Genomic DNA, 12,941 nt, shown 5'->3' on the forward strand with positions numbered 1-12,941 from the left:
GCTTTTCCTGGCGGTGCCTTTACACCGATGTGTTTCTCATCCTTCTCTTCTTTCTAGCAATGTAGTGAAATAAGTATAGTAGATGCTTAGATATCCATGCAGTTTAGATAGTTTTATCTATGCTTAGTTATGCTATCCAGCTACCCATAGCTGGATCTAAGTCTTGTGACGCTCTAAATGTTGTGCTTCTTGGTTCCCTGCACTGGCCTCATGAAGTCTGTAATTTACAGATCTATGAAACTACATCTTTAAAGTTTATAACTTGGTGTGTAACTGTATATTGAACTCACACTTTAGATAGACATTAAAAAATATTATGATTAAAGTAACTTTGGTGGAAACCCTTTGTTCCATGAGGAGCTTCCTTTACTGGAAGCAAATATAGACTGATCTCTAACTTCTACTGTGTGCCAGTTGCCAACTTTTTCTTTGCACTAATGTGGGTCAGTGAAGGCAGCTAGAAATGAGACAATGCCTCAGCTTTATTCAGAAGTATTTCAGTGAAGATCTGCATGAGGGAGCCAGAGCCCCCTTTTTTTTTGCATTAAAAGCTCAGATAGATAGTTTCATATTCCTGGAAGCTGAAGCTTTCATCTAAGGTTGTGTCAGAGTAATGGGCCTGGATCTACATGGGCAACTGCTAGATATCCTACTCATTCTTTCTATACCTCACTTTTCAGAGGTACATCTGTAAACACGTAAAGAAAGTGCCTAAAGCAGTGTTCTTGTCATGATATAGAAACCAGGGTGTTCTTAACAGGGCAGCATGGATCTTTTGGTGCCTTAGGAGGCTATTCTGAAGCCAGTTGTCTTAGCTGAGACTAAGGGGACTGCCTTCAATATCCTGAAACTATTACCTTCAGTGTTATGCAACAGGAGGCTTTTGTAGCTTCTGTGTTTTGGGGGGGTGTAGGAGAAGATAGGAATCTGAAATGTAACTAGTTGGGGCTTGTCTGCTCTGACTGACGTCCGCTGTCAATTTAAGTATCCCTTTGTCCAGGAGAGAATGGAAACAGTCTTTCTCCCTATTTTTTCAGGCATTCCGCTACGGGAGAGGGTTCAGATGGAGACTTTACTGCTTCCAGCTGTTCGTCCCTTCTCCTTTGAGCTGATAGGATACTGAAGATCCTGTGTTTCTTAAGTGTTCAGATACTGGAATGACTGCTTTTTATAGATAGCAGGAAAATAAATTCAGAGTGAATGCCTTGAAGGAAAGGAGTAGGGGTTACCAAAAATGTGTATATATTCTGGGCAGTGAAAATGCAGGATTTTTTTCTGAGAAAGGGTTAAAGGCAGAGAAGGAGTGGGCAGCTGTGCTTGATAAGACTCCCTTTTCTAGGTACTGTAACACTGGAGCATGCCTGGTCTTGCTCTCCTTTTGCCTCTTCCTGTTTTCCCCATTCTCCTGATAAGTGGAGGAAAAATGTGCACTCAAAACTTGAAAACAATGCTCATTATAATATAAAAATAAACAATATTTAAAGAAAAAATATTTTTTATAACAATGGGGATGAGAAAATATGATGGCAGGAAAGAGGAAAAACAAGATTGATGTGCACTGCTGGAAAAGTGAAGTGGATTTAGAGAAATCTGTTATATTTTACTCTTTAAAGCTTGATCATTATATATTTTTGCCCAGGAAGGGACCTACACTGTCAATTCTGAACAACTTGCCAATAAACTAACAGTATGGGCAGCTGGGCAAGTGCAGAGAGTCTCATGCTACTTTCAAATTTTGCTTTCAAATTTGCTTTTGAGGTTTTTGGTCTATGACAACAAAACATTTCAGACTGATGTGCAGACTTCTTCTGAAATGTCATACGCACACACACACACATACACACACACACATATATATATACACACATATATATACACACAGACTTTTGGGAACTCTTAAGTAGGCCATGAATCATGAACCGGAAATGACTAAGGAAAGCTCATAGCAGAGGTAGTCATTCTGGTTGTAGCTTTATTGTTTTTGTCCATTTGCAATTGAATTCCATATCCAGAAGTTAATAATTTTTCCTCAAATATAAACCACATATGAAAAAAGAAGTTTTTATTCAGCATCACTGACATTATTGAACTTTTTATCCACTCAGTTTCTTTTATCTTGTTCCTTTAGCTCTGTGTTCTGTATAATGTAGAATTCTGTAGTGAAGGTACAAAATTATATTCCATAAATTGTTTGTGAAGACTGAGTTCTTAAGAAGAAATAGATAGATTCTGAGGCCTGAGATACAGTAGGATTAGTTCAACCTGGGCTTCATAATAGATTTCCTGAGGGGGTCCTCGGATTAATTCAGGGATCCATTCAAAAACCTGTTCAACATATTCATGCACAACTTAGAAAAGAGAGTAAGCAGTGAGGCAGCAAAGTTTGCTGATGATACTAAGTCATTCATACTCCTAAGAAGAAAGGCTAAGTGTTCAGATCCACAGAAGGACTTTACAGAAATGAGAGACTGAGTAATGGGCAGTAAATTAAATTTAACAGCTAAAATAGGATAAGTCCATGTGGAAGAAAAACAGTCTGGTCATCTACAAAGTGATGGGGTTCTAAGCTGAGCATTGTTATGAAAGGCAAGATCTTAAGGTTATGATAGATGGTTTCATGGAAATGTCAGTCTAGCACTTAGTAGCCATCAGAAAAGCAAAGCAAATACTATAAATAGTTAAGAAAGATCACTGCATAAATCTGTGGTTTAGCTACAGCTTAAATACTGTGTGTAAGTCTGGTCCCTACATCTCTAAAAGGATACAGTAGAATGAAAGAAAATCAGAGAAGGGCTCAAGGATAATCAAAGTCTGGAAAGCCTCTATATTTAGAATAACTGAGTAGGCTAAGAATTGTCAGTCTGAGAAAGAAACAACAGCTTGGTTGTAGTGGGGAATATGTGAATTACACAGGTAGAGTAAGTATCAGTTCTTCAAAATTTGTTCAAAATTGTTCAGTCTAAAAGTAGTTGGTACTTCGTGTGACTTGTGGAGTTCATAGGCAAAAAACATTGCAGCTGCTAAAAGTTGATAGAGCTTCAAGAGGAAACTGAAAAGCATATGAGGAGAAATCTGCTGAAGGCTACTAAGTTTACAGAACCACATCTGGCTTAAGAAGTCCTCTGAGCTGAAAACAGTTGGCAGCTGGGAGACTGTTATAAAGAACATTCATATTTGTTACTATACCTGTCTTTTCCCAGGTATCTACTGACAGCCTCTTTGGGAAGCAGGATGCTGAACTAAGTAGACTTTTGATACAACCAACTAAGGTCATATAATGAACTTCTGAGAATTCCTAAGGCTTGCTTGTTTTGATAGCAAAGTGTTTAATGTGTAATTCTGTGTTTTTTGAGAAACTAATGTTTTTTATGTTTTTGATGTCAAAGTGTTACCAATTGAAAGTGACTGTTTGCCACACATAGTTTGACAATTTGGATGCTTGAATTAGTATTGTATGTGAGGAAAAAATTACAAATAATGTTTTTTAAATAATATCAGGAGTGTGAACAGCAAAAATCAAAAGAAGAAGAAATTCTACAATCATTTCATAAATGGAAAGAGGAGGAAAAAGAGAAATTGGCTGATGAAATAGAAAAAGTGAAAGAGATGTTTATGAAAGAGCTTAAAGAGTTATCTTCAAGAAATTCAACATTAGAAGATGTAAGTGGTTTAAATTTTTCAACATTTTAAGGCATAAATATCTTACAGTAGAAAGTAGGGAAATTGACATATTTGAAACATGATGTAATCATCTGAAGGGCCTTCTTATGAAATTTTAAAAACATAGTTGAACGATAGCCGTAATTGTATTCTTGTATTCTGTTATTTTATCCACAGAATAATCCACATTATTTTGGTTGAAGGAGTTATGTTATCAGAAAGCTTGTCAGTATTTTCTTACTCCTGAGCCACTGAGTTCTTGTTTATGTACTAGTAAACATTGTTATTATTACTGTCTATTAGACATCTCTCATATCAACACTCTACTGAGTGACATAGAGGAGATTAATACTCCTGACAGCAGAACTACGTGTGTTTTCCATACAGTCAATGAAGTGCTTTTCAGAGTTTTATCTAGAAAGAGATTTGTGAAAGAACAGCTAGATCAAAAAGCAAACACGTGTGGCTTGATTGAAGCAGCTTATATTTTGTAGCTGGTAGTTCCTGTTTATATTTACATGACATATTCATATAAAATGTACATATTAATATTACATGAAATTGATAAATGCTGACCTCAAAGAAAATATGTGAGGAAAGTCTGATACAAGTCTTTGTACAGTTACCTTTAAAGTAAATTTCATATTAAATTATAGTTTCATAAAATCCATATACATGTTCTGACCTTAAATTGCTTTTTTCATTTCCTCTTAGCAACTGTTAGCATTACAAAAGTCTAATATGCAACTAAAATCCAACTTAGGGACTTTAAAAGACAGCCAAGAATTTGTAGAAGAGAAATCTCAGAATCCTCAGGATTATCACAATGTGGTTAAACTTCTTGAAAACCAGGTAACATGGTAACTTAAAGTATTACTTCTGACAGATTGCTGATTTTTTTAATGTTTACATCTGTGAATAGGATTTTAAATTCATCAGTAAAATTTTCACCCTTCTGTCTAAAATAGCTAGATTTTTAAATTTACTACTATTTAGTACAGTCTCTGTAATGGAAATAAGGGAGTTATTTCTCTTATGCTTTATAATTAAATTTATTGTTATTCATTTATTAATATTCCCTTATTATTTTTATTAAAAGTGTCTAGCCATACCAAATACGCTCCAGTTGCAGTTCAGTGCCCAAAGGTTCTAATAATCCATTTACGTTTGTTGATCTATGAGGCTGCTTTATAAAAATAATGATAAAATTAGAATTCTCCATTTTCTATTATCAAAAAACTACTAAGAAGTTTTCAGGCAAGATTTCCCAACGTATGACTTTTAAATTATCTGAAGCTTTTGAACTCGTCAGGTGCAACTTCTGTACTGGAACTCTATCATCTGTCCAGCACAGATGCTGGTGCTAATGCAAAGTTTTTGGCCAGTACTAAGTCCTGTCTGTCAGAAAGATTGAGTTAGAAAGGGCCACTGAGGCCCTGATTGTTGCATTGCACTGAGACTCACCTGTATGTCCAGGCTGTTCCTCTCAAAAATTTGAGTTGCGAGGCTGCTGGCACCCAGGAGCCTCTTCTCCTTGACTCTTTGAGATGTGCATTATATATCTCATGGTTCTTGGGATATGCTGCTATCATCAGGAAGTTTGGTCACCCATGCTCAAAGACAGAAAAAACTTAATGAATTTTACTTTACACTTTCAATTAAAAAAATCATCTCACTTTAAAATTCAGATATTAAGATTGTTTCTTATCATCACAGTATGCAAAATACATTGTTAATGAGTGTTTGAAATAACACTTGGTTAAAAGAAAGACTCTTATCACTCCTTACTGTTAGTAAACAGAGATGTATCAAAATGCTTTATATTTCAGTCACTACATATGCAGATCAAAGCCTTTCATGAATAAATATAGTTTACATACTGTTGGTAACAACAGTATACTTACGTATGTGAAACATGGTGATGACTGTTCTACGTCCTCAATATGAGGTTAGCAAAGTTTCGTGTCATCAATAACCTTCTCAGTACATATATTTTATTTTAAAAACTACGGTATGTTGAAGTAAATGTTAATGTGTAATTAGGAAGAATTAACGTCGTTTTCCATTATACAGGAAGGTAAATGGACATCTAGAATACAAGCCCTTCATCAGGAACATGAGACAGAAAAGAGTCTGGTAAGCTGCACAGCAAACCACTTATACCAGAGGGAGATATTTTCTTATTTTCTTACTCTTGCAGTAGCTCTTGATGTGTTATAGTAAGTACATCTCTTAGATTAGAAAGCCTATGTCACAAGAATTTAGTAGGTGTGTTTTTTTAGAAGTATTTATTATTTTTGAATTTCTGTTATGCTAGGATCTTGAAGTTTCAGTGACCAGAGCTAAAATGGAATTTATCATTTAAGAATCTGAAAAACAACTGAAACTATACCTCTGTTTTGAAGAGCTCACAACTGTACTGTTCTGAGAAAACTGTTTTATACAGCATTTTCTTTTATGTGGTTGCGCTGAATATTTAAGATAAAACTTGCCAATATGCAGCTTTCATCTACCTGATACCTTTAGCTACTGTGGGCCTATGGCACGTCTCAATCTTTTTTCTCTTTTCTTCCACTTCTCTGTTTCTTTTCTTGCTGTGGCTATCTAACTCAGAATCTGTTGAGTTTTTCCAGGAAAGGGCACCATAGCATTTCATTTGGCATCTGTTTATATATTTTACTATACAAAGTTTTATTCCTCTGTTTTTTTTTTTTTTTATGTGCCTGAATTTCTTTTTAATGTCTTTCCTACTGTGTTTCTGTTGCCTCCTTTCCTTTCATTTTCTTTCGTCTGCATGACCATGTAAGAACTAAACAGGTCGTAACGGTCTGGCCAATACTTCTCCGCCTCTGCAAGAGAGCGGTGGGGAAGAACCGTGGAATATTCCCCAAAAAGATGTAGTTAATCATACACCCACATACAATGCAAAAATAAAATAAGGGAGGAGTAATGTAAGTATTTCTTTTGAGATGGTGCACCTAAAGCACTGTTCCTCTTCTATATTTAGGGCTAATGTATTAGGTTTATCATGCAAATTCACATCTTGTTTCCTTAAGATATTTAAGATACAGTGAGACTGTTCATAATCAAAACATTTTTATACAGTCATATGCTTTTTCCTGTAATCTTATTTTTAGGCAATCTCAGCAATGTGTTCGCATGTCCTTTTCTTTATTTTGAGATTTAGGTAGTTCTCCCAGTGTAAATAAAAAATGATTCAGGCAGCAGTTTTGTAATATATGCAATGTCACACATGTGACATTGCAGCCGCCGTAAAAAAAAAAAAAAAAAAAAAAAAAAAAAAAAAAAAACTTAAAAGAAATATTTAAACATGACTCTTGCTTGTTTAAACCCTGTAGTATTGAATAACTATATATAAAATTTGGTTACTTTTCTGCTGTTTGTTTCTAGCTGCTGTCACAGATTGAGAAGCTTAAATCATCAGTGAGAGAAGACCTGAACAAAAGTAACACTTTTTACAAGAAAAGAATAGAAGAGTTGGGGCAGAGGCTTCAGGAACAGAATGATCTAATTATTACTCAGAAGAAACAGGTCAGTTTTTATGAAGCATTCTGGGTTTCAGGGAGCATAGGGCACAGAGAAGCATTTTCCTGATGTTCAGTCACTGATGTATCTCCAATTGCATGGGTAGTATTCCCAATTGGTAAGAATGTTACCAGAGTATTTTGGTTGTATTTCAGAAATGACGTGGGTAAATAGGAAAAGACCTGGAAAAGAGACACAGGAATTAAAGCACGATTTAGAGTGAAAGATTTAACAAACAAGATGTTTTTAAGAAGTTTAACGGAAGTTAAAAGATTATTAGATCACCATCTCCAAAGACCAAACATGAAAATTTCTGATAGTATACAGGATTTAATCTTTAAGTCACAAAATAATCATAATGAGATCTAGTATTTGACGTCTGAAACTACATGATTTCACACTAGAAATAAAGTATAATTTTTATAATTGTGAGACTAATGAATGAAATGATTCCTTTGAAAATGTTTTGATTTTTCAAATATTTTTAAAAATATTATTATTTAAATTTAATTTTTAAATTAATTTAAAATATTATTCAAATGTAACAATGAATTTTTTTGAGGTGATCACTGGGTGAAGATCTTTGTTAGTCTGGAGTTTAGCGTGTGACATGATTATGTTATGCTAACAGTCTATTCTTTTATATGTTCGTTACAAAACACACACAAAATTTTACATATTTTTGTGAGATTAATGATAGGCCTGTAAATATGTAGGTATTTACAGATTTGGAAGGACAACAGTTTTTATGTCTCCACCTTAGCAGATTTGATAGCTGTTCAGTGAAGGTGTAGTAGAAGAGGACTTAGTCCTGCACAAATTACTTGAAGTGACCCTTTTAAAAAAAGCAGTATTATCACAGATGTAAAATAGGTTCAGAGGAATCCAAGTTGCTATTTGTGAAATGTAATTATGAAGATCTGCATTCTCAATACTCTAAAACTGGAAGGGCTTTAGAATTAGCTAACACTTCAACAGGCCATGAATTGAGGCACTGCAGGCTGGGTCTAAAGTGCTGAACAAAAGGCCAGGGTCCATATCTTTGTGCCAGCACTAAATGGTACTGACTGTGTCTTTACTGTTTGGGATTAGCTTCTGGATTCACCAGTTTCCTGTTTTCTTCAGACTGAATTACAATCAGCTTGCTTCCTCTAGGCTCTCAGCATTGTTCAGTACGTATTTTGAGTAGCGAATAGGCAGAGGTGTAGAGCACACAGGAGAGGTGTTCCTGCAGCTAAAACCCACTGTGTGTTTAAATGTTTTCCTGGAGTGGAGCGAACTTGCAAAACTGAACATGAACTGCTGAAGTAGAAGATATTGAAGCTGTACGTGTGAAAGTGGCCTCCAAGACCACTGTCATTTCACTTTAAAGCCTGTATTATAAATGATGTACACAGCATGAAGTCACTTAAGACAGCAAACAGACTAAATCTTAAACATTCATTAAGCGTGAGTGAAGTATGCATTAGGTAATTGCGTAAAGGAGGAGAATAATAGTTTTCTCCTCAAATCATTGAAGAATAGTTTCTGCCACGGAGTAGTATTTCATATTAAATATGGATTTCTAGATATTGCTAGTTTGCATTTCTAACTATTCATGTTCCTATCTTTTTTATTTTAGATAAAAGAATTGTCCACAAGATCAGTTACAAGTATTAAACCATATGATGGTAAGTGCAAGATATAACAAAAAGCAGTTTTTATTTTCGATTTTAAGAGTTTGAAGCATTATAATTTATTTAAAAATATATATATCAATCTTATTAGTTAAATATTGCAATCAAATCAATACTTGCAATTTATTTGTGTTTCTCAGAAAACCTTCTTGTAATATCGTGCTTCCATGCCTTTGTATTGATTCCCATAGTTCATATTTTGCAGTTGTAAGGTCTTGTGTTGTACAAAATTTATCTCTTGAGTAGTGAAAAGATAGGAAATATGGTAGCTATATTTTGTATTATGTAAACAACCTTTGATTTTGCTTTATAAATATAAATTGATTTTTTTTCATATTTGACTGTCATTAGGCTGTAGAATTCATAAAAGGGTAAATATTGAAAGAATAGAAAAAATTGTTTACTATATCAGTTAAGACAGATTTTTAAGAAGTTTAAGGATTCTAAAGATGATTTATCTGTGCCATGACTTTCACCATTTCATTGACACTTCACCAAGTCCGCTCATTTCCAATATTTCACTGAGTCCATTACAAATAGCTAAACCTAGTAATACTTGTGTTTCAGGATGCAGTCCTAGACAATAGGTACCCTTTGATGTTGCGGTTGCAGTGACTTGAAACAGGTTTACTGCAACAGATGATGACAGGAAGATTAAGACTTAATTCCAATGTGGGAAACATCTTGCTCTGTTAGCAGAGTGTTGGCTCAAACTGAATCTAAAGCAAGGCGTAGATTAGTTTGAGGATAACACTAATTAATCTGTATATAGCTGTGACTTTTTTTTATAACATTTACCATAATACATTAACATTATTTTTTGCTTTTATCTATTTTAGCAAACACTTCTGTACAGCCTCTTGTAGAATATAAATCAAGTCTACCAGTGATGCATGGTAAGTTTTTGTGATAGGTTCAGATTCGGTACTTGCAGATCTAACACCCTGTCTTCTGAAATGTGTTACTTGCTGAATCATAACTGTAAGAATAGTTACACTGAAAGAACGTAATTCGAATGGCTCTTCTGTTTGTCTGTATTGAGAATTCCTGTGGAATAATTGTAAAAGGGACAGTGTTGAAATGTGTGACACTGTTTGGATATGATACAAATAGAAAATAATTTCAGAGTATTTCCTAGGAGATGGATATTACTGGAGCACTTTATATTCAATGAAACTAACTGTGAAAGGGAAATAAAATGATTTCTTTAGAAAATGTGTTTATTTTGTGATATTTGCATATACTGGAATTTGCATAGAAAAAAATATGAAGGTGTTTGTTTATAGTGAGTCTTGAAATACTGTATTTTTCATGTGATTTCAAATGTCAAGGAAGAAAAATACAGCAGAAATAAGCAAAATAGACAGTCATCCAGTCTATACAGTTTTAATAAAGTAGAGCTTTATTCACCTGTAGATCACTATTTAGTTATTTTATCCAGTGGCATTGTGGTAATACGTAGTAGTAAGGAGAAAGGAGAAATCTACCTTCATATTGTTCTGTGTTTTGTGAAAGTACCTTTCATTTTTTGTGAGTATGAAAAGTATTAAGAATATTGTTTTAAGACCAGTATTCTGTGTTCAATTAATTCTTTATTTTCATTTCCGTCAGGAAAATAATATAAAAATGAACTTGGAGCAAATAAAATGGTTAAATCTTTAAAATAACGGTTTATTAATTATTTGAATTATTAAATAATGAATTATTATTTCTTTTAGTGTTAAAATCTGCCAAGAAGAGAGAAATGTGATTTGTCTAAGAGAAATGTACAGAATTTTTCATTTTCAACAAATTTAGAATTTTTTAAAATGGCATGGGACGAAAAGAAGGGGTAATATACAACAGAAGCTTTAGATAACTTGAGTAGGAATGAAAAACTGAGGAAAATGAAGTGTTGATGTCAAAATATTTGATATGAGAAATATTAAACTAAGGAAAATAGATTTTTTTTAATATGGTAAAATTATTTGAATAATACAGAGATTTCTTAGTAGCCTTTGTGAGGTAGCTGTTCATTGACAGAGACATTTTAAGTGAAACTGTATATAGATAGAATGTTTTTATGTAATGAAAAGTAATAATGTATTAATAATGTTACTGATAATACCATTTAAAATAGTCCTCTTATTTTTCATTCAAACAGCTTTCATTGCACCAAGACAGCAGTGGTTGTTCTTATTAAGATACCTCACAGCAAGTAGCTTAGCTGTTGCCCTGAATTTAAAAATCTAGGTTTATGAAGAATTGTACTTCTAAGGGGCTTACATGCTAAATTTGTCAAGAATTTTTTTTTTTAGTCCGTCTCCTTTCATTTGGACAGAGTGGGAGAACACTTCTGTGAACACCAGTATTTTTTGTACTATGACAATTTAAGTCAACTCATTCAGATTTTTGTTTGTTTCTCACTGCTCCAAATATGAAGTTTGTGACAACTTAAGAAACTTCTGAGATAGAAAAGGCTGTTCCCACCATTGATGTAAAAAAAGATTCATTATCAGTTTATTACGAAACATTAGAGAAGGTGTCTCCTTCGGATTCCTTTGCTGATGATTATTTTATTTATCTCTGCAGGTCTCTCTGTCCCCTTTCTTCCCTTCCTCATGGATTTTTAAAAAACTTATCCTACCTAATTTCTGGATATAAAGGTTAGCAGAAATTCTAGTGTCTTTCCCAAAATTTTAGGGATTGAGTTACATGCTGAATTAAGATACCTAATGGTTCTATCTGATGCCATTAGGAAAATGAAAGTACCTGCTGGTAACTTCCAAACACAAATTTATTTAGCACAGAGTATCTCTGACCTCAGAATATCTGTAGTTTTCCTATCAAAATATTCCTGATTTCTTAGGATAACTAGTGATGTGTCTGGAATGCCATCCTAGCATGACTGTTCCCTGAGTTTCTGAGCTAGCTGATCTGTGTTGCATAGATATAACTTAAGACTTATTTTCAAAGATGACCTCAGTCTCATAAAAAGGCTACAGATGAATTACAAATTTTTAAATGGTCTTAGGCTCTTGTATCATTCTTGAAATACTGATACTTGCTCAATTTTTAATCTTTCTTAGATTGATAGCATTAGGTAGAATTGAAGACAGTAGTTAAAAGGCAAAGATATTAATGAAATTGGGCATTGAAACATAAAACTCTGTCTTCAAACTTGCTGTGGACTAAAACTGAGCTATCATTGGCAACTTAACTGAAGCATCTGAGGAAAATCCAGTCATAGCAGTCTTCCAGGACAGTTAATGGAGGAAAGGGGCACCTTCGGATTTTGGTTCAGCTCAACTAAGATCTAGATTTCTCCCTGAAGTTGCCTGTGTCTTTTCATTGACTGTGGAAGGAATCTGAGATGACTAGGCTCCTAACTTAGATGCCTCAGGAAAGTGTCTAAAATTTGTCATATTTAAGGATACTGGTTTAAAAATTAATGTTATTAGAAACATATATTTAGGCTGCTTATGTGCAAGATATAGCTTTCTGTTGATTAGTTAGAAGGAAAGTGTATGAAGCCCATTGATTCAAAAATTACAGTCGAAATGATGAGTATCACAAATTAAGTCTGGCAGCTCTTTGGATGTGAAATCTGAGTGTAAATCAGAAGAAACTTAAAGAAGTAGATTGTGTTTATTACCATGGCTTACATTTCTTACATCCTTATGAAGAGCAGCAAATTACAACAAACAAATCTTTAATTTTATCTTAGTTTCCATATTGCAAGTGCAAAATGCTTACTTTAGGCACTACTGCACTAGAGATAATTATAACATTTCTGTTCAGGCTGAAGGCATTTTATATTTAATGGTAAATAGACAGGATTTCTGCTTCACATATTGGTCAAGAGACTGCTTTTCTAATAGTACTGTCACTATATTAGTTTTTTTTTTAAAAAAAAAAAAACTACAGTTCTAGATAAGAAAGGCTAGTAATACATAATATGTTTGAAATATACATAACCTGAATTTATTAAATATATTTTCCTATTCCACCTGCAAGGAAATTATCTTCAGATACCATTTAAAACAGCTATTTAATGATTTAGCAAATTATGCTAGGGGC

The 12,941-nt window shown here is 33.8% G+C and overlaps 1 protein-coding gene across 2 annotated transcripts in view; it reads left to right on the forward strand.

The window, feature by feature from the left end:
- The window catches only part of DZIP1 (DAZ interacting zinc finger protein 1), a 42,426-nt gene that overhangs the window by 14,269 nt on the left and 15,216 nt on the right, over nt 1–12,941 (forward strand). For both annotated transcript variants that reach the window (XM_062575807.1, XM_062575814.1), the window contains exons 6-11: nt 3,499–3,660; nt 4,375–4,512; nt 5,734–5,796; nt 7,072–7,212; nt 8,828–8,876; nt 9,722–9,778. In XM_062575807.1, the coding sequence (XP_062431791.1) occupies nt 3,499–3,660; nt 4,375–4,512; nt 5,734–5,796; nt 7,072–7,212; nt 8,828–8,876; nt 9,722–9,778 (610 nt within the window). The remainder of the gene's footprint in view (nt 1–3,498; nt 3,661–4,374; nt 4,513–5,733; nt 5,797–7,071; nt 7,213–8,827; nt 8,877–9,721; nt 9,779–12,941) is intronic.

The sequence above is a fragment of the Rhea pennata genome, chromosome 1 (genome assembly GCF_028389875.1).
Source record: "Rhea pennata isolate bPtePen1 chromosome 1, bPtePen1.pri, whole genome shotgun sequence".
Classification (NCBI taxonomy): domain Eukaryota; kingdom Metazoa; phylum Chordata; class Aves; order Rheiformes; family Rheidae; genus Rhea; species Rhea pennata.